The 21,713-nt window shown below is 39.7% G+C and overlaps 1 protein-coding gene across 1 annotated transcript in view; it reads right to left on the bottom strand.

The window, feature by feature from the left end:
* Nucleotides 1–16,758: 16,758 nt before the first annotated feature.
* marc1 (mitochondrial amidoxime reducing component 1) overlaps nucleotides 16,759–21,713 on the bottom strand; it is a 40,002-nt gene continuing 35,047 nt past the window's right edge. Inside the window, exon 8 of the mRNA XM_072580843.1 lies at nucleotides 16,759–18,429. Within this exon, the coding sequence (XP_072436944.1) occupies nucleotides 18,300–18,429 (130 nt within the window). The 3' untranslated portion in view covers nucleotides 16,759–18,299. The remainder of the gene's footprint in view (nucleotides 18,430–21,713) is intronic.

The following is a 21,713-nucleotide window of genomic DNA, read 5'->3' as shown; positions in this document are numbered from 1 at the left end:
GTCACGAGCATGCTCAATGATTGAGTTCCATGTTTTTCTGGGATAGAGGATTCCAAAATTTCACTAACCTGAATGATGACATTTCTCCTCATATCTGCATTAAATGACCCATTCCTTATCCCAAGACTATATCCCTTGTTTTTAGACTCAAAAACTGGGGGGTATGTTGTATCTACAACCAGCTTGACATGCCCTGTAACAATGTTGTAATTTTCAATTCGGTCAAACCTCATTCTTCAAAAGTCTAAGGAGTACAGACCCAGCCTCCTCAAATTTTCCTCATTAGACAATCCTACAGTCTGGGGATTAAACTGGTGAACTGCCATTGCACTCTCTCTATGGCAACTGTATCTCACCTTAGGCTGTCAGACTAAAACTACATAACATTCCAAGGGTCTGTACATCTCCAGCGAGTCACCTTTAGTCCAGTAATCAAATACCTTGTGTTGAAGGGCAATGTATCATTTGCCTATCTAGTTGCTTGTTGCACTGGATGCTATTAATGATTCATGATCAAGGACATTCAGGTACACATTTTTTCACCAATGAAAGAAGTATTCTGCTTCTTTTTTCCCGTATGAGATGAGTAATTTCACTCATAATCACATTATGTTCCACTTATCATATTCTAGCTTATTCATATTGCCTGTACAAATCGTCTTAACTTTTCTTACATTCTCACCCAGTTTGGTGCCATCAACAAATTTGGCTGATCAATGCTACAAATAATATACTCAAAATATTTTAAAACATTTGTCAAAAATAATTTTCGCAACTCTACCCAATTCTATCAATCATCTTTAAATACTGTATTTATTTGTATATAGGTCAATCTTATGAATGTGAATCCCTTATTTTGGCCATATATTTCGTGTATAAGTTAACCTTAGTTCTTCACAGTTACAGATCAACATTTATGAGTCACGGTACCTGCCCCTTGCACTCCGCTCCAGTTTTCCAGTCTATTGGCTGTACCACTCCAGTCCGGGTCTTCCAGTCTGCCAGCTGTCACACTTCACTCCAGGTTTTTAGAATTACTGTAATAGTACAACAGTATGGGGTGACTGCTGTATGCATGAAGTTGGTTTCGGTTACCTGCGGTTTACCACGGCCCAAACATGTTACAGGGAATGTTCCAGAACCAGGGATCAGGGAGCTGCTGGGAAGGTAAATTTCCCATTTTATGTATTTTGTGGATAAATATTCATCCCCTCGAAAACAATACCTCATGTATAAGCTGACCTGCTAATTTCAGACTTAAAAAAACATCTTCAAATTTTGACATATACACAAGTATGTACAGTATCAAGTTATGACATCCATTATACTAAATGCTAATATTTCCCTCCACTTGGCATTAACCTAACAGGTATGTAGTTATCCATCCTCCCTCCTTCTCCTCTTGGAGGTGCCGGGTTGGACTGGGGTGGACAAAATCAGAATTCTCATGACACCAGGTGGTAGTCCAACAGGTTTATTTGAAATCACAAGCTTTCAGAGAACTGCTCCTTCCTCAGGTAAAGTGGAGGGAAGCTTGACAAAGGAGCAGCACTCTGAAAGCTTGTGATTTCAAATAACCTGGTGTGGTGTGACTTCTGACTTTCTCTCTCTACTTAAAGAGTGAAGTTATATTTACTACCTTCCAGTCAGCTGAAATCTTTCCAGAATCTATAGAATTTTGAAAGGTGAAATACTCTGGAATGTAGCTCATCTAGTGAAGCTGCACCTGGAGTACTGAGTACAGTTATGGTCCCTAAATCTTAGAAAGGGGATACTGGCATTGGAGGCAATTCAAAAGAGATTTAATCAGCAAATTTGGGAAAGAAGTTATAGAGTCATGCAACATAGAGACAGGCCCAGCTGTTATGAAGGTGTAAGGGCTATTGTGTCTTTAAGAGAGTTGAAAAGCTAGCAGAACTACCTGTTACGGCACCACGTGTTCTGAACAAGGTAACAATGTAACATTTGGTCGAACAGCTAGATTAGCTGGCTTAGCTGGATACAAAAGCAAATTCGAATTTGGTCAATCAGTTTAAATTATACCCCAAGATACCCAACTCCAATTCAGTTTGAATTTAGTATTTTGACAATATTAAAAACCAATGTAATGATCCAATGCTTTGGGGTATAAAACCAAAAAGAATTAAACAGTTGGGGGAGAACTGCCAAAAGGCCAACAGAGGTAGGCTGCTAGTGAGAACTCTCTGAGAGGTATCCGTCTAGAGAAGATGTTTGCACAGAAAAAAACATTGATACTGACTGGGAGAACAAATCAACAAAGGGAAGATTCGATAGCTGGCTGATTTTGAAATTAGAATTTTTCAGTAAATCTTAATCAGGGATTTTATCGGACCAGTATTGCAGAAGGGAAAGTAAAAGATAAGTTAGAGAAAGTAATTGGTAATAGTTGTTGGTTAATATTCTATGTTATACGTAAAGCATAAAGTTCTTAAATTTTTTGTACCTTAACTTTTGTACTTTTTGGGATAGTTTTTGGCCTCTCAAATTTTCACAGATTACTGCATAGGGTAATTTTTTTTCTGTGTTGCTGGTTTAAATTACCGAGGTTGGGGGGGGGGGTTAACCTGTGTCATAATAGATTTGGGGGATCGTCCAGGATTTGAACTGGTTTAGACAGATTTGAATAGATTTGGGGAATGAGGAATCACAACAGCTTTAAACACTTGCAGGTTAGTGTCCCAGATCTGTAAATAAAATGTAAGTGAGACAATGTGTTTAATTTCAGTGACTTGTGGTTAATTAAATTAAAAGTGAGAGAAATGGCTCTTAAAATTGCTAAAGAGGTTCTGGGATTTGAAGATGATTCTCAAATTTGCCAAAAAAGTTTAGAAGGAAAGAAAAAGGCCATACTTTTAGAATTTGCAAAGAAGTTAGAGTTAGGTTCAACCAAGGGCAGACATAAAGCTGAAATTGTAAGAGAGTTACTCAAACGCTTAGGTGTGTCAGAGAAACACACTTGTAGTAGAGGTGTAAAAACTTAAATTACAGTTGAGGAAAATGGATTTAGAAGATAAACAGAGAGAGAGAGGAAGGAGAGAGGGAGAGAGAAAGAAAGAGGAAGAGAGAGAGACAGGGAAAAGAGAGATAGAGGAAAGAGAGAGAAAGGAGGTACTTAGCTGAGCAAAGAGACAGAGAAGAAAGGGAGAGACAAAGAAAGAGAATTTGAACTTGAGAATTTGTGACGTAGCAAAGTCAAGTCAACAGGATGGAGGTTAAAAGAGAAGGTAGTGATATATACAAATGTGTCAAAACTCTGCCACATTTTGATGAGAAACATGTTGAAGCCTTCTTTATTTCATTTGAAATATTGGCTAGGCAGATGGAGTGATTCGAGGATTTATGGGTAATGCTAGTTCAGACTAAACTGGTAGGCAGAGCTAATGAGGTATTTTCCACCCTGTCAGATTATGAAGAGGTTAAACAGGCTATTTAAGGGCTTATGAATTGATACCGAAGCATATAAACAGCAGTTCAGAAACACAGAAGAAACCAGAACAGACTTATGCTGAGTTCAAAAGAATTAAACAGTAATTTGGTAGCTGGATGCATGCTTTAAAAATAGGTAGGACCTTTGAGGCTCTAACAGTGATTATCCTGCTGGAGGAGTTTAAAAACTCACTTCCAGAGATGGTAAGAATTCATGTGGAGGAACAGAAACTTCAGGAAATGAGAAGGGCAGCAGAATTAGTAGATGAGGACATGTTGGTGCATAAGACAAGCTTCCAGTCTGAACTTCATCCTGTGAGGGATAGAAGTTGGGAGAAGGGGAAATCCTGTACTACGAAAGAAGGAGTAGAGAACACTGATAGGAATTTACCACAAGTTAAAGAAGCCCAAGAGGGTGAAAAAGAGGTGAAAGGCCTCAGGTGTTTTCACTGTAATGGACTGGGTCACAGAACATTACAGTGCCGGTGGTCTCAGAAGGGCACTGGGAAAAGGTGTTTTCGCTGCCAGAATGACCACAGTGCTGGTCATTCAATAAAGGCACTGTGGGAACAGATGTGGTAAAAGAAGCTAAGCTAGTGGCATTAGTGAAGGTAGCAAAGGAGACCCCAAGAAGAGCTGAGGAGCTGCAGGAGAGTGCACAGCCTGGGAACGGGCTGGGTATGGAGTTAGTACCTGATCTCTGCAAAGAATTCATCTCTGTGGGTAATGTTTGCTCAGAAAGAATGGGGGAGAAGGACAAGAAGTTATAATTTTGAGAGATACAGGATCTAACCAGTTGCTGATAGTAAGGTACGAGCGAATATGATTTCTTTCTGATCTGTTACCTGAGAGTGCGGTAATTTGTGAAATAGGTGAACAGAAATTTAGCGTACCACTGTGTAAGATCAGGTTGGAGTGCCAACTCAAGTCTGGGGAAGTAACAGTGAGAGTGATTGATCGGGAGTCAGTTCCAGGAATTCAGTTTATTCTTGGGAATGGTTTGGCAGGATCCAAGTTGGGAGTGACATCCCTTGTTGTGGAGAAGCCTAAAGAAAACCAAGAAACTGAGGAGTTAAGACAGAAGTATCCTGGTATTTTCCCACACTGTGTAGTAACCAGATCCCACTATCATAAATCACAGCACAAAGCAAAAAGTAAAGAGAAAGATGAAGGAGTTGAGGTTCAGTTAGTGGACCCCTGTTTGATGTAATGGTGCAAGAAAAACCTGAACAGGCAGAGGGTCAGACAGAAGGGTTTACTCCTGGAAGGCTAAGGGACTTGTAACAGCAAGACAATACGATAAAAGATGTATGTGTGGATGCATACTCCAAAAAGGAGGCAGAGAATATTCCAGAGGGTTATTATCTGAACGATAAACTCCTAAAACAGAAATGGAGACCATGACAGGGTAGTGCAGAGGAGAAATGTGCAGAAGTGCACCAGATTGTGATGCCGATAGCATACAGACAGGTGGTGTTACAGGTAACACATCAACTACCTGTAGGAGGCCACCGAGGGGCACGAAATATTCAGGCTAAGGTACAAAAATATTTCTACTGGCCTGGAACATACAAGGATGTGGTTAACATTTGCCATATGTGTCCCACATGCCAAATGGTAGGTAAGCCACAGGCAGCAATAAAACAAGCACCTTTGTTGCCAATTCTCACATTTGAAGAACCTTTCACGTGGGTTATAATTGATTGTGTAGGTCCCCTCCTGAAAACTAGGAGAGAGAAAGAACTGGAGATATAGGTGTTAGTTACTGCCCTGCAGAATGAGGAATCAAATCCAGATGATGTGGATTTTGATGTGCCTCAAAATAGATTTTAAAAATGAAGAAGTCCTTGAGGAGTGGAATAGGTTAGTACACTATCTGTCTCAAGAGTATAAAATGCAGTTGAAAGATTTGTTACTGCAGTATAAGGACATATGTAAGAATCAGATGGGGGGAACTAATGCTATTGTACATCAAGTAGATGCAGGGAACACTGCTCTGATAAAACAACACCCTATTGGCTTAATCCTTTCAAAATCAGACAGATCCAAAAGGAGATGGAAGCCACGTCCAATGAGGATATCATCAAACCAAGCCAGAGCGAGTGGAGTTTGCTGATCATTTTAGTCCCCAAACCGGCTGGGACTCAATGATTCTGCATGGTTTATCAGAAGGTCAATGTTGTTACAAAATTGGATTCATATCCAATTCCTAGATTGGAGGACTGTATCGAGAAAGTCAGACAAGTCAGTTACATCACCAAGTTGGATTTCACCTTTATCAGAGACGGTGAAAGAAATTTCTGCGTTTGTAACCCCAAATGGGGCTATATCAGTTTAAAGTGATGCCCTTTGGAATGAAGAATGCTCCTGCCACATTCCGAAGACTCGTGAACAATGTTGTGGCTGGGTTAACAAAATGTGAAGTCTATTTGGATGATGTAGTGATCTTTGGTAAGTCCTGGAAAGATCACATGGTACAATTGGCAGTGCTCTTTGAATGACTACGAGAAGCAAGACTGGTGATAAACTTAAATAAAACTGAATTTGCGAAAGCAGAGGTGATGTTCTTGGTCATGGAAGGCTGACCCCAAGGAATGCAAAGACAAAGGCCATCAAGGAATCTCCATGACCAACCTCAAAAAAAATCACTGCTTTGATTCTTAGGACTCAGCGGATTCTACCAGAGGGTTGTTCCAAACTTCAGCAGTATAGTGGCACCGTTAACTGATTTGCTGAAGAAGAACATAAAGTTTCGGTGAACAGGACAATGCCAGGAGGCATTCGACCATTTGAAAGCAATATTAACCACCAAACCAGTTTTAGCTACACCAAATGTTTCAAAACCTTTTAAAGTCACCGTCAATGCTAGTGACATACCCGTTGGAGCTGTACTTTTACAGGAAGATGAGGATGGGATTGAACTGCCAGTTGTTTATTTTTCAAAGAAGGTCAACATGCACCACGATCGAAAAAGCACTATTGAGTTTGGTACTGGCCTTACGACATTTTAATGTGTATGTCAAGAACAATATCTAGGAGACGATTATGTACACGGATCACAATCCTCTTACATTCTTATAAAGCTTTATAGACAAGAATATGAGACTATTTCATTGGAGTCTTATGTTACAGCCTTTTAATTTAAAAATCGTACATATTGTGGGTCATGAGAGTATAATTGCAGGTATGTTATCTCAAATTTAACTGATAAAGTACAGATAAGATGCATCTATCCAACAGATGGGAAGAAGTTAAGGTGAATTTAGATTAAAGTTATCTGTATGTTATAGTAATGTGTTCAAAGAATAGAGAGAAAAAAATGAAACCATCTCTTCATTATGATGGTTCATTTTTTCTTAAAGGGGTAGGTGTAATGAAGGTGTTAGGGCTACTGTGCCTTTTAGAGAGTTGAAAAGCTAGCAGAACTACCTGTTACGGCACCAAGTGTTCTGAACAAGGTAACAATGTAACATTTGCTCAAACAGCTAGATTAGCTGGGTCGGCTGGATACAAAAGCAAGTTTGAATTTGGCCAATCAGTTTAAATTATACCCCAAGATACCCAACTCCAATTCAGTTTGAATTTAGTATTTTGACAATATTAAAAACCAATGAAATGATCCGATGCTTTGGGGTATAAAACCCAAAAAAAAATGAACAGCTGGGGGAGAACTGCCAAAAGGCCAACAGAGGTAGGCTGCGAGTGAGGACTCTCTGAGAGGTACCAGTCTAGAGAAGATGTTTGCACAGAAAAAGAACATTAACACTGACCAGGAGAGCAAATCTACAAAGGGAAGATTCGATAGCTGGCTGATTTTGAAGTTAGAAGTTTTCAGCAAATCTTAATCAGGGTTTTATCGGACCAGTATTGCAGATTGGAAGTAAAAGGTAGGCTAGAGAAAGGATTTGTAAATAGTTGTTGATTAATATTCTATGATAGGCATAAAGAATAAAGTTCTTAACTTTTTGTACTTTAACTAGTGGCTTTTGGGATAGTTCTTGACCTCTTGAATTTTCACAGATTACCACACAGGGTAAATCCTTTCTGTGTTGCTGGTTTAAATTACCAGGGGTGGGTTTATCCTGTGTCATAACACAACAAACATTAAGCCACAGTAATCCTATTAATTTGCACTTGGTCGATACCCTCTTATGCCCTGGCATTTAGTGCCCATCCAGATGCTTCTTAAATGTTGTGAGAGTACTTGCCTCTACTACTCTCTCAGGCAGCATGTATCATACTTCTCTACTCTCTGGGTGAAAAAAAATTATTTCATATCTCCTTTAAACCACTTACATCTCACCTTAACCTCACTTCGGCAAGTCTGCCATGGGGAGAACATTCTCATGATGTACCCTGTCAATGCTTCTCATAATTTTGCATATCTTAATCAGATCCCTGCTCAATTTCTGCTCCAAGGATAACAAACCTATCCTATCCAGTCTCTCCTCATAACTGAGTTTTTCATCCCAGGCAACATCCCGGTGAGTCTTCTCTGCACTCTCTCCAATGCAATCATGTCCTTCCAATAATGTGGTGACCCCCCCCAGAACTGCACACAGTATTCCAGCTGTTGCCTAAGCAATGCTTTATAAAGTTGTGACTTGTTCCGATAGTCTACGTCCTGGCTAATAAAGTCAAGCATCTCGTATGCCTTCTTCATCACCCGGTCTACCTGTGCTGACACCTTCAAGGATATATGGATTTGTACATCATGGCCCTTTTGTTCCTCAATACTCCCCAAGGATCTACCATTCATTGTAAATATCTTTCTCTTGTTAGATCGCCCAAAATGCATCAGATCAAACTTATCAGGATTAACTTCTATCTGTTATTGCTCTGTTCAATTTCCCAGCTGATCAATATTAAAGTGTAGCCTTGGATCATCCTCTTCATAATCAACAACACCACCAATTTATGGGTCATCTACAAACTTACTAACTAAACTTTTTACATTCACGTACAAGTCATTAATGTACATAAAAAGCAAGAGTTCATGCACCAATCCCTGTAGTACACTGCTGGTCACAGCTTCCAATTACAAAACAACACTCCATCATCACTCTGCTTTCTATTTGCAAGCTAATTTTGGATCCAGTTTACCAACCTGCCTTGAATCCCATGGGCTCTTGCTTTTTGGACCAGCTTTCCATGTGGGACCTCGTCAAAGGCCTGACTGAAGTCCATGTAAACCACATTAACTGCACTACCTACATTGATATATCTCATCACCTTTTCAAAAAGCTCAACTAAATTTTAGTCAGATAGGATCCCCTCTAATCAGTGCTGACTATCACTGACCAATCACTGCCTTTCCAAATGTTAAAAATCTCACAACACCAGGTTATAGTCCAACAGGTTTAATTGGAAGCACACTAGCTTTCAGAGCGACGCTCCTTCATCAGGTGATAGTGGAGGGCTCGATTGTAACACAGAATCGAGCCCTCCACTATCACTTGATGAAGGAGCATCGCTCTGAAAGCTAGTGTGCTTCCAATTAAACCTGTTGGACTATAACCTGGTGTTGTGTGATTTTTAACGTTGTACACCCCAGTCCAACACCGGCATCTCCAAATCATGACTACTATCGTTTCTAAATGTTGTTTAGTTCTTTCCTATCGCACTTTTCCCAATACTTTCCCAACCACTGACATCAGTCTAACTGGCCTGTAACTATCTGGTCTGCTGCCCTCTTGTAATGGGTCCAAATTCTTTTGAGATAATATTTTTAATTTCACTTACCTAAAGAAGCTTTTGTAGTCCATTGTTATGTTCTTTACTATGTTGGATATTGATTCTATTTTTCCTTTGCTAGTCAGTTTGTTGATCCTCTTTGGCTGGGTTCGAAATTGTTCACAAGCCAGAGCTCATCCACTACAAGTGCTTTTCTTTTCTTTTTTCTTGTTTTCTTTGATATCTTCTATTTTCATTACTCACCTCTTGAGAGCTCAGATGGTATTGACGGCAGACCTCGCAGACTTGAGGGAGCCCAGCCTGGATCTCGGGGGAGCTCAGTGAGGACCGAGACGGAGCCTAGCCTGGACCTCGCGGGAACTCGGTGTGGAACTCGAGGGAGTCCTGCGTGAACCTAGAGGGAACCCAGCGCAGACCTCAAGGGAGCTCAGTGCGGACCTAGATTGAGCCCAGCATGGACCTGGAGCAATCGTAAAACTGGGGCCATAGAGGCAGCCGCAGTGATGGAGCATGGCAGTAACTGGAGCCCAGTGCAAGCCCAGATGGCGGCAGCAGCAAGGCAGTGATCAGCAGTGACAGCGAAGTATGATGGCAAAAGTGATCAGCGATGAGGCAGTGGCAGTGATGGATAGTGGCAGCCATGGTAAAAGATGATATGCAAGTCAAGGCTGAAGCCTTGCGAGAGGTGACAAAGCCTGGTGTGTCCAGGTGGGTCTTAGCCCAGCACAGATGAAAGCATACCCAGCACACAGGACAGCCAAACCTTTGGGGAAGCCCAGCTTAGGCCAATGGCTCAAGAATGGACTGTAATGTTTGACATTTTAACTTTATTTCTTTATTTTCCAACTTTTATGCTAAGAAGTGCTGAACTTTTAATTTTTTTTTTAACTTCTCCATTTCTGGTATCCAAGATTTTGTACCTAAGATGGAGCCATGTGTGGCAACATTGTACACTTCTCACTGGATTCTTGTACGCCATTACTTGAGCACACATGACAATTAAACCTAAACCTACAACCCAAACCTCTCACTAGAGTCTGGTGATTTACAAACATTTCTACCAGTGTTTGTTGCCCTTGCTGTTTCTTAACTCTGTGCAAACTGATTCTACATCTTGATTCTTTGACCAAAGGTTCTTTATACCAATGTACACTGTCCTTTATTAGGAATTCTTTTGTATCTCCTTCTCCCTTTTTGTCTAGCCCTCCTAAATGGGATGAAGAGCTCTTGCCCGAAACGTCAACTCCCATGTTCCTCGGATGCTGCCTGACCTACTGTGCTTTTCCAATGCCACACTCTTGACTCTGATTTCCAGCATCTGCAGTCCTCACTTTCTCCTAGCCCTCCTAAATGCCTATCCTTGGATATTCAGTTCCCAATCTTGGTCACTCTGTCGTGAGATTTTAATGGCAATTAAATCAGTATGTGCACACAAATCATCAACCCATTTGCAGGTCACTTGATAGGTTCTCGTCAAGGTGAATTGGCAAGACAGGTTGAGAATATGACTGAGCTCAAGAGAGAACTGATGGAATTTTCATTGAAAATTCTCAAAATTCAGAGATGCATTTTTAAAAAATCATATTTTATACTTGCCAGTAATCTATTTTTGTATCTATTTCCTTTTAGCAGTTCTGCTGCCCTTGAAGTTGAGTCCTTCTCAGGTCCCTGTCCAATCTATTTTAAACCGAAAAGCACAAATAAATATCCATGCAAGGATATTAGTCCAGGACCTGCAAGGTTGCAATCTTGTGCAAGTCCCACCAGTCCCAGAAATGGTCTGCACTGTGTCAGAAATCTGATACCCTCTCTCCAACAACAGTTCTCTATTCACTTGTTGAATTGTTCAATTCTCCTACTTCCATGTCCACTTTCAATTTCCTCTTTACCTCCCTGAAATCGAAAACAATATCTCATCCCCCTTCATTCCTAAGTCACAGGTATCAATACTGACCACAACATTTTGCTATTCATTTGTTCCTCCCCAGAGGAATGGCTTACAGGCTGCTGTATGATATTCTTGAACCTGGCACCAGAGAGGCAACATACCATCCTGAAGTGACCTCTGCAGCCTCAGAAATGCCTGCCTGTTCCCTTTACTAATCCCCTATCACTACTCTTCATTTCTTTCCCCTCTTATATGGCTCAGCTGCCGATGGTGCTGTGAATTTGGCTGTAACTACAAAGTGCTCACCAGTATCCACATCAGAAAACTGATTTGCAAAGGAGTTCTTAGGGGACTCCTGCATTACCTGCCTCGTGCTCTTGGACAGCTTGACAGACAGCTGTTCCCTCTCTTTATTTCCATATTTATAGACTGCAGTGTGATAATCTCTGTGAGAGTACAATCCACATAGCTCTAAGACTTGTGCATGTGTCACAGAGATTCCAGCTGCCACTTCAGCTCTAAAACCAGGTTTGCAGAACATACATTCCACACAACCGAGCTGCCCTGCCATGCCTTAGCTTTGCTTCACTTCCATTTGTTTCCTCTATTTTCCTTTACTTAGTTCATTGTTGAAATAAGCCTGATCTAAAACACTTCTTTTCCACATACACCGAATCCCCATGCGAACCTAATATGCTACTCACTCAGCCAACTTGTCACACAGACACAATCTCCTGAGCATGTGCCCCTTACTGACTGTGCAGTTTGAAAAAGTTGATCTCTAATTTAGAACCTCGAATGACTCACTGGCTAGCTTAGCCTCCTGCTACAATAATTAAGATATTTTCTGTTCAAACTGTTCAGAGATATTACTACACTGGATCAGGTGGGACATGAACTCAGGCCTCCTGGCTCAGATCTAGGGGCAGTACCACTTATGCAACAAGGGCCCATTTCTATAGCAATTCAATTTTTAAATTACAGAAGTACTCAAATTTTTGAGGGGTGACCACAGAGTAGCTAGTTAATAATTTTGCACTGGCGATACGATTAACAATAAGGCACAGATTTAAGGCAATTGGCAAAAAGAAGTGATGGACACATGAGGGGAAACGTTTGCAATCAATGAGTAGATAAGATCTAGAGTGCTCTGCCTGACAGTGTTGTGGAGCTAGGTTCAATCAAGGCATTCAAGAAGGAATTAGATTAATCTCAAAAGGGAGAACCTTCAGGAGTACAGGGAGAAAATGGAGAAAAAGGAATATTGTTCATTCAGAGACAGGAAATGCCACACAGGAAGTGCTAAACTGACTCTTCTGAGCCATAATTTATGAAGATAAACTGGGAATTTGCTGACCAAGTCATTGATGGCATCACTTCAATGTGCCGACTGGCATCAGGACAACAAAAAAAAGTTACATAATAGTCAGCATTAAGATCAATAATAACACTTCAACCCCAGGGCATCAATGTGGACTTCAACAGTTTCCTCATTTCCCCTTCCCCCACCTCACCCTAGTTCTAAACTTCCAGCTCAGTAACTGACCCCATGACTTGTCCAGACTTGTCCTACCTGCCTATCTCCTTTTCCACCTATCCACTCCACCCTCTCCTCCTTGACCTATCACCTTCATCCCCTCCCCCACTCACCCATTATACTCTATGCTACTTTCTCCCCACCCCCACCCTCCTCTAGCTTAGCTCTCCACGCTTCAGGCTCACTGCCTTTATTCCTGATGAAGGGCTTTTGCCCGAAACGTCGATTTCGAAGCTACTTGGATGCTGCCTGAACTGCTGTGCTCTTCCAGCACCACTAATCCAGAATCTGGTTTTCAGCATCTGCAGTCATTGTTTTTACCTCATTAAGATCAATAAGTTAAAGGAAATAATTTGGAAACTCTAGACACCATCAAGAGTATTATGAAACATGATTCAATCTAGAGCAAGAATAAAGAGCTGAGTTATAGGAAAAGACCACCTATTAAGATCTGTGCTTTCCTGAAGAGGGATTATAGGGATGTCAGGACTAATGGAGAAATTAGACCAGAAAAATTGGTCAGTTCTGATATTGGAGAGATAAAAAATATCAATAGTGTAAAGACCACATATTTTATTTTTGTTGTGCTTTTTTTTAAATTGTGGACTGAAATGAGGAAGAATTGCTTTAAAACTATTATTTTGCAAGGATTGCTGCATGCTTTGAGAAATACATAATCTGACACTCAAGGCAAGTATGATTTATACATCTGCTGAAACAAGCAGTAACTGAAAGGTCCAGACAACCAGGAACCATGGAGGGTTTACTTTCAGATGGTGCTCGGGTTGGTTTCAAGAACTTAATTGGTCTATAGACTATTGAGCAGTTATGAATGACAAAAGTCTTTTGTGTGCCAACAACCATGTGATTGGCTCTCAGGTTAGTGAACAGCTTAGGGCTAAGAACAAAAAGCAGAGAGAAGTGATCAGGAGCTTATTTAACCTAAAGAAAACCTGTTTTTGTTTTCTTCAGCAGTCGTTACAGATATTTGTCATAAACCTATTCAACTTAATGACAAACCTCAGGTGCAGACGGGACACGAATCCAGGCCTTCTGGCTAGATTCACTATGAGCCTATCAGCAGTGAACATGGGAGAGAAACAGCCTGAGATTGGATGAGCAACTATCAGGGGTACATAAGAGGGAAAGAAAAGGAAGGAAGCGAATGAGTGGCTGAGAAATTTTTGTAGTGAGCATGGTTTGGCTAGTGGTGTGATAGGAGTGGGTGAGTGCTGAGGCCAAGGTAAGGAGAGGTCCAAGAATAAATGTGCATGTCTATCAGGAGTTCTACCTCCTGGGCCTGGTAGGGTGGTGCTGGGAATATGCAAATAGTTTCCACGGAAAGAAGGCAGGTGCAAGAGAAGTAGAAAAAAGGGGATAGATTACAAGGAGTTACTACTGAAATGTGGTCTTAAGAGCAGAAGTAGGCCATTCAGCCCACCAATCTGGTCTGCCATTCAAAATTTAACTCCACTTTTCTACCTTTTCCTCATAATCTTCCATTCCCTTATTGATTAAGTATACTCAAGCCGGAGATAGACTTTTTAAAATCCAGCCTCCTCAGCCCTCTTCTGCAAAGAAAGCTACAGATTCACTACCCTGAGAGAGATATTCCTAATCTACCTTAATAGGCAACCCCTCATATTGACATTATATCCTCTGGTCCTAGACTGTCCCACAAAGAGAACCAACCTCTAAACACCTACCTTGCCAAGTCCTGTAAGAATCTTATATGTTTCAATAAGCTTGCCTTTCACTCTTCTAAACTCCAATAGGTACTCCAACCAACTCAACCTCTCCTCAAAGACAGCTCCTCCTTACCTGGTGCCAATATACTGAACTTTCTCTAGAATGCCTCCAATGCTAGTCTATCTTTCCTTAAATAAGGGGACCAAAAACGTTCATTGTATTTCACATCACAGTCCAGTGGTTTGTTTGCTACAGAGATGGTAAAGCCCAATTTGATTTTTGGGAAAGAAGATACATGATAAGACTTGTGGACAATAGCAAGGGCATTCATTAAGACTGAGTAGACTGTTAATCTTCAGGACTCTCAAGTTGATGGGGCAGAGGATGTTCAGAATGGCAAGATCTGTAAATGTTATATTTGAGATTGTCTAAACTAATTCAAAACAGATTAGAGGAAGGGGTTTACTGCTTTTCTACCTGGTTGCAATGCCTATTTGATTCATGTTTATAGAGTAATACAGCATGGAAACAGACCCTTCAAATACCATGAGATAAATGGATAAATGCTTAGAGTTGGGGATATTGGTTTGATGTTGGATGAGGGGGCAGTGTTCGGTCAGGTTGGAAAGGTGTCAGGCCTGGGGCAGGCTAGGTCAGTTGGGGGTGGGTGGGGTAATATTGGGGTATTAAGTCAGCTTCAGAAAGGGTTAGGTCTATTGGGTGCATTGGCTCGATGTCTATGTTCTAATTTTTCCTGCTGCTGCACGGATCTCAGGGGTCTGTGTTCAGCAACAGCTTCTGGAACCGACGTCAATTCATCCACATGGCAATTGGTTACCTAGAGATTAGCTTTTGCTTATTCCTTCACAGGATGTGGGTGTTGCTCGCTCGGCCAGCATTTATCCTCTGCCCTAACTGTTCTCAAGGATGTGGTGTTAAATTGCCTTCTTGAACCACTGAGGTCCCTGTGGTCAGACACAGCCACAGTGCTCTTAGGGAAGGTAAGTTTCATGATTTTGACCAAATAAGGTGAAGAAATGTATAGGTCCAAATCAGGACAGTATGTGGATGAAGGGGAATTTGCAGATGACAGCATTGACGTATATCAGCTGCCTTGTCCTTCTCGATAAGAGGTCATAGGTTTTAACAGTGCTGTCTAAAGGAGTTTTGATGAATTGTCGCAGTGCATCTTATAGACGGTACACACTGCTAGTACTATGCATCAGTGATGAATGGAGCATATGTCAAAGGTGTTCGATGTGGTGTCAATTAAGCAGGCAACTTTGTCTTGGATGATATTGAGCTTATTGAGTATTATTGGAGCTGCACTCATCCAAGCAGTAGAGAGTATTCCATCACACTCCTAACCAAGGAATCAGATGATGGCTAGATTTCTTTGGTAACTAGCCTATTAATCTAGTCATTGCCATAGTTTTTGTATGGTTAGTCCAGCTTGGTTTCTGCTAAATGATAACCCTAGGATGTTGATAGTGAGGGATTCAGTGATAGTAATTTCATTGAAAACAATGAGGCAATATTCTGTGTTTGGAAATAGTCATTATCTGGCACTTGTATGGTGAAAATGTTACTTGCCCTTTATCAGTTCAAGATGGAATGAAGTCCAAGTCTTGCTGAATTTGGACACAGACTGCTTCAGTATCTGAGGATTCAGGAATGGTGCTGAACACTGTGTGACCATCAACAAATCTCAATTTTGACCTTATGACAAAGCAGATGACGATATTTGGGCTATGACATGACCCGGAAGACTGGCCTCTAATAATAATCTTCCTTTTATGCTTGGCGTGACTAACCAGAGATAGTCCTGGATTCTCAATGACTCCAGTTTTATTTAGGGAATAATCTACAGTAGGACATTGTAATATTAGGTCACTAGATTTTCCTTAAGCCAGTCTGAGAATCTAACAGCAGATAGCAGGAGGTAGCCAGCCTCTATCATCCATCATACAGAATTCAGGTGGAGCTCGAGATTGGACTGAAGAGATTGAGTTGATAAATATTTAAATAAGACTGTAAGATTTCCCTAGCTCCACCTAGACAAGAAATCTCCAGGCTAACTCTTACCATTAAAGTCAGCTTGGGGACTAGAAGTTATCTGGCTGGAAAAGTCAACACAATGAGAACAATTGGGAGCCAAACATAGCTATTGACAGGTTCCTGGAAAATGACATATCTACTTAAGGTAGAGTTAATATCCATGATGTGGAATTTTGGTAGTTTTAAAATTTTGATACAGGTTCTTTTCTGGATTTTTGACTAGGAGTTGAATTCTACTACTGAATAGTTTTTATATAATATTGCTTTTATTTTTACTAATTACAGTAAAATAAATCTTAAAAACATTGCTGCAAGATCCTTTCAGTCAGCTACTGGAAATTCAAATACCTTTCTAGAAGTCTTTGGTTCATAACACTAGAACAGCCTGATACTTACCACAGTACTAAAAACTACATTGCCTACAGAGAAGGAATTACGACAAATGTTGATTTGTATATTTCCCAGATTTATTTTGGTTATCGCTTGTCTATAAAGAAAAATAAGATATAATTACAATTCATAACATGCATTGATACTGTCTTACATTCAACCCCTCAACAAAAATGCAGTGTAACAACAGCAGATTGTGTTTCTATAGCGCTTCTTAACAAATAAAACATGGTAAGGTGCTTCACAGGAACGCTATATAAATAAATGACACTAACTTACAAAAGGTGATCTATATTTAAGATACGAATGCAAGCGTATTAAAAAATCCAAGTAATTTTAATGGAAGTAATTAAAGTTTCCATTTTTCTATAAAGATTTAAAAATAGACATCATTATCTAAATAGTTCGAAGACTAAAAGCTAAGTTATACAGTCACATAACAGATGAAGGGCTCCTGCCCAAAATGTCAATTTGCCTGCCCCTCGGATGCTGCCTGACCTGCTGTGCTTTTCCAGCACCACGCTAATCTTGTCTCTGATCTCCAGCATCTGCAGTCCTCGCTTTCACCCAAAATTCAATAGAAGCTTAGCCTTCTTGCAAGTTAGGTGGGCTTCTTTAGGTTATTCTGAATTTACTACTTTAAGAATAAAAACCAAGTTTAAAAAAAACTGTGGGTGCATGTCACGGTCTAAAAGAGGAAGAGTGGGAGAAACATGAGACCTAAAATCTGCACATACTTGAATTTTGAGGCAGATGGAGGCAAATGGCAGCTCAGCATTTTAACCAACTGAAGTGGTTCACAGAAATACTTTTTATTTCAGAGAAAGTATAGCAATACTAATAAATGAAGTATACATTGGTGAACTTCCTACTTTTATGGCTGATTTTACCCTTTCACAATTGGGTACCACATTATCAGCTATTTTCACTTCTTTTAATATGCTGGAAATATCGTTCCTCTTCCCACCCATTTTCAACTGTTCTGGATATAGACACACACTTAGCACTGTTGTGTGCAGTTAAGGATTAGCAAATGTTCCTGTTGAATTTGAAAAGAGTGATGTGGAGCAAAATTAATATTGACAACCACAAAGTCACTGACTTTAAGTATTTCAGTGAACTTGCCACTATTTGGATCGGTTACTTCAGCTCTTTCCATGGGGTGGGCTTGCTAGATCATCAAAGACAATTCTCGCAATTTTTCGTTAAAAGTAACTGCATATTTGGAGGAGGGAGTGGGGGAGGAAGCTCAGAAGTAAGGATGGAGTAAAATTTAAAGGTATGGAAGTGACTAACTCCTTGTAGGTTTTTAAAGCAAATGCCTAGCAATTATATTCAGTACTTTTCAACAATGATTAAATGTTTCATACCAATAAAAAATTGTAAAAATAGGCCAATAATTCACGAGCTCATCTTTTAAGAAAATAATTATTCAATTAAAGCAATGTTCAGCTGGAAAAACTCTAGCTTCACTTAAATCCTCAACTGATGACTTTTACAAGCAATGGCACAATGATAAGTGTTTCCACAAGTAAAGACATTAAACTTTTCATCCTTTTAAAAGAGAAACAGCGCTTCTTCTGTTATCGTTCATTCCTACTGATCAACAATCAAATACACAGGGTCCCCTACACGAATCACTCCACGTTTTTCAATCCCATAGTGTGAACCAATCACGGGGACAGATTTGTAAATGTGTTTTTCAGATGGGTCAACCTGACGGTATCTGAAAGAACAAAGCAAAGTAATTGACACAAGCAGTCTTTAGAACTCTTTCACACCAAAGAGTAACATAAAATTTACAGACCATATTTAGAATGAACCAAAATTAATCAAGGCTACATGAACGAAAACAGTGAAGGCAATTCATACCAACATCCATTATAAAATTAAAGTACAATCCCATTTTTGGTTACATTTTAAAGCTTAGAACCACTAATCTATGCTTGTACTATGTGTTTCTGGCTTCAAAACCAACCACAGCAATTAATTCATAAACTTTCCATACTCAATGCAATACTGTAGCTGTGCTGTTGATTGCAGGTTAATACATTCCAGAGTTACGCAACACTAAAGTATTTATACTATTTGGTAGCATTAGGCAAAAATTAGCACTACTAAATGAATTTTTTTTTAAAAAATGCTTTTTCCAGGATACAATTACATTATCACACAAAAATGACAAGTAGTACCAGAAAGGAATAGTGCCACACTACATAGAAAAGATTATTTTTGACTGCAAGTGGAAAGGACAATCACAGCCACCTAAAATGATTGTCTTGTTAATTCTGAAAGGTTGCATTAAAAGTTAGAGTCCATAAATAGGTATCCTTTTAAACAAAGTAAACATTAACATGCCACTCTGCAGGTCACTTATTCAAAAAAGGTCCAAGACTTCACAAGTTAAAGTGATAAAGAATTGCCTTCCAAAACCATTCTAAATAGATGGTAAACACATCACATGGAAATGTGAATTAAATTATGAATTAGATTTCATTCCATAACCCTTCAGGTGCCACCAATCAGAAAACTCATTCTGAGCTTGCCTACTCTGAATAACCCTGGTAGCTCATGTTCTAAGAATAAGATGTATTGCAAAATAGGTGTTAAATTTAATCTTGATACTTTAGTGATGAAACCAGTTAAATGTCCTAAGATTTAATTGGTTGATAAATATGGCAGACAAGCAGGAGGCTGGAAGTACACAGCAAGCCAGGGCATCAGGAGGTGGAGAAGTCTACGTTTTGGGTGTAACCCTTCTTCAGGACTGATTTTGGAAGCGTATGATGTGATATATGGACTGTTAGTGCTATAATCAGGAAGACAGTTACAACATAGTTAGATGTCCTTCAGATTATGTTGTTCACTGGAACACTTAAAAAGAGTTTCCGGTTGTTGCTGCTCAACTAGCTAATATCCATTCTCCTTAAAATCAATTAGAAAGAGAATTTGATGAGGAACAAAGATTAAAATAGAGATATCAGGTGGATAATACAAATAAGAATCGGGCTGCATATGGTATGCTCAGAGAGGAAGTGAAAAAGCATACAAGAGAAGCAAAGAGAGAATGAAAAGAGATTAACAGATAATATAAAAGGCAATCCAAAAGTCTTCTGTAAGCAAAGTAGATAGTAAAGAGAGTTGAGCCAATTAGGTACCAAAAAGGGAACTTACATGGAGGTTGCAGACATGGTTGATGTATTAAATTAATGCTTTGCAAAGGAGCAAGGTGCTGTACAGAGTCATAGTGAAAGAGGATGTAACTCGAAGACACTTGCAAGGTTTAAAGTTGGTAAGGACACAGAATTGGATAAGATAACTAATTAAAATTGATAAAGCACCATTTACCAAATGGGTTGAATCAAGGGATATTGAGGGAAATGAGAATAATAAGTAGTACTTCTGTAATTTTCTAGTCTTCTTCAGACTCAGAGATGGTGCCAGATGAAAGGAGATAGATAAATGTTACACATAGGTTCAGAGGACAAAGTAAAGATAACAGCAACAGCAAGATGGACAGTTTAATCTCAGTGGTGGGAAGCTTCTAGAATTAATAATCCAGGAAAATTTAATGTCTGGGGCAAGATTAACAGGACCTTAGATAACTGCAGATTAATGAAGGAAAGCCAAACAGACTTGTTAAAGGAACATCATGTTTGAGTTGTTATCATGCCATTAATGTGCTGTACAATGACTTCCAGAAGACATCTGTTGAAGCACTGCACAATAGATTTATGAGCAACATTCTTGCTCATGAAATAAAGGAGACATTGATACTATGATTATGAAATACAGCAGAATGATGGAACAGAGAATAGAAAGTCATGGATCATTTTTAGACTCCACTCATTGTGGAGTTCCAATGGTCTTTCTGATATATATTAATGACCTAAACATAAGTATACAGGGCATAAGTTCAAAATTTGCAAATTTACTGGTTACACTGAACTGTGAAGAGGTAGTGTGTAACTTCAAAAGGACATGGACATATTGATATTAATAGGCAGGCAAGTGGCACATGAAATTTTATGCAGAGAAGTTTGATAAGGTTCCCCATGGTAGGCTCATTCAGAAAGTAAGGAAGCATGGGATATAGGGAAATTTGGCTGTTTGGGTACAGAATTGGCTGGCACATAGAAGACAGAGGGTGGCAGTAGATGGAAACTTTCGGACTAGAGCTCAGTGATCAGTGGTGTTCCGAAGGGATCCAGCCTGGGACCTTTGCTCTTTGGTGATTTTTATAAATGACTTGGCTGAGGAAGTGGAAGAGTGGATTAGTAAGTTTGTTGATGACACGAAGGCTGGTGAAGCAGTGGATAGTGTGGAGGGCTGTTATAGATTGCAACGGGACAATGACAGGATGCAGAACTGGCTTGAAACGTAGCAGATGGAGTTCAACCTGGAAACGTTTGAAGTGGTCCATTTTGGACGGTCGAATTTGAATACAGAATACAGGGTTAAAGGCAGGATTCATGGCAGTGTGGAGGAACTGAGGGATCTTGGGGTCCACGTCGATAGACCTCTCAAAGTTGCCATCCAAATTGAAAAGGCTGTTTAGACGACATATGGTGTGTTGGCTTTTATTAGTAGGGGGATTGAGTTTTTTTAATACATTTTTTAAATTAAAAATGCTCAGATCTTTTACAAAACAATTATATATAAAAACAACACCAAAGTACAAAAAAAAGTACATTAAATGATAAACTACCTACTAGTCTACCAGAAAAAAAACATATCTACTTAACTTAAACTACAATCAAATTAAATAAAAATTAAATTAAGCTGAATTCAAATTAGCTTAAATTAAATCACATTACTTTATTCTATTTCACTCGCCACACTTCCACTAAAACTCCCATCCCTGGGAGCACCAGTCATTGTGCCTGTATTTTCTTTTTCCCCCAGCTTTCCACACCCAGGACCCCACAGGCACCCAAGCTGATTCCCACGGCTATATCAAGGCCCTAATTAATATTGCTGATAAGTCTGCGTCAATATAATTTAGAAAGG

This window comes from Chiloscyllium punctatum, chromosome 11 (genome assembly GCF_047496795.1).
Source record: "Chiloscyllium punctatum isolate Juve2018m chromosome 11, sChiPun1.3, whole genome shotgun sequence".
Lineage (NCBI taxonomy): Eukaryota > Metazoa > Chordata > Chondrichthyes > Orectolobiformes > Hemiscylliidae > Chiloscyllium > Chiloscyllium punctatum.
Note: the sequence above shows the minus strand (reverse complement) of the source record. Positions and strands in the feature narration are given on the sequence as shown.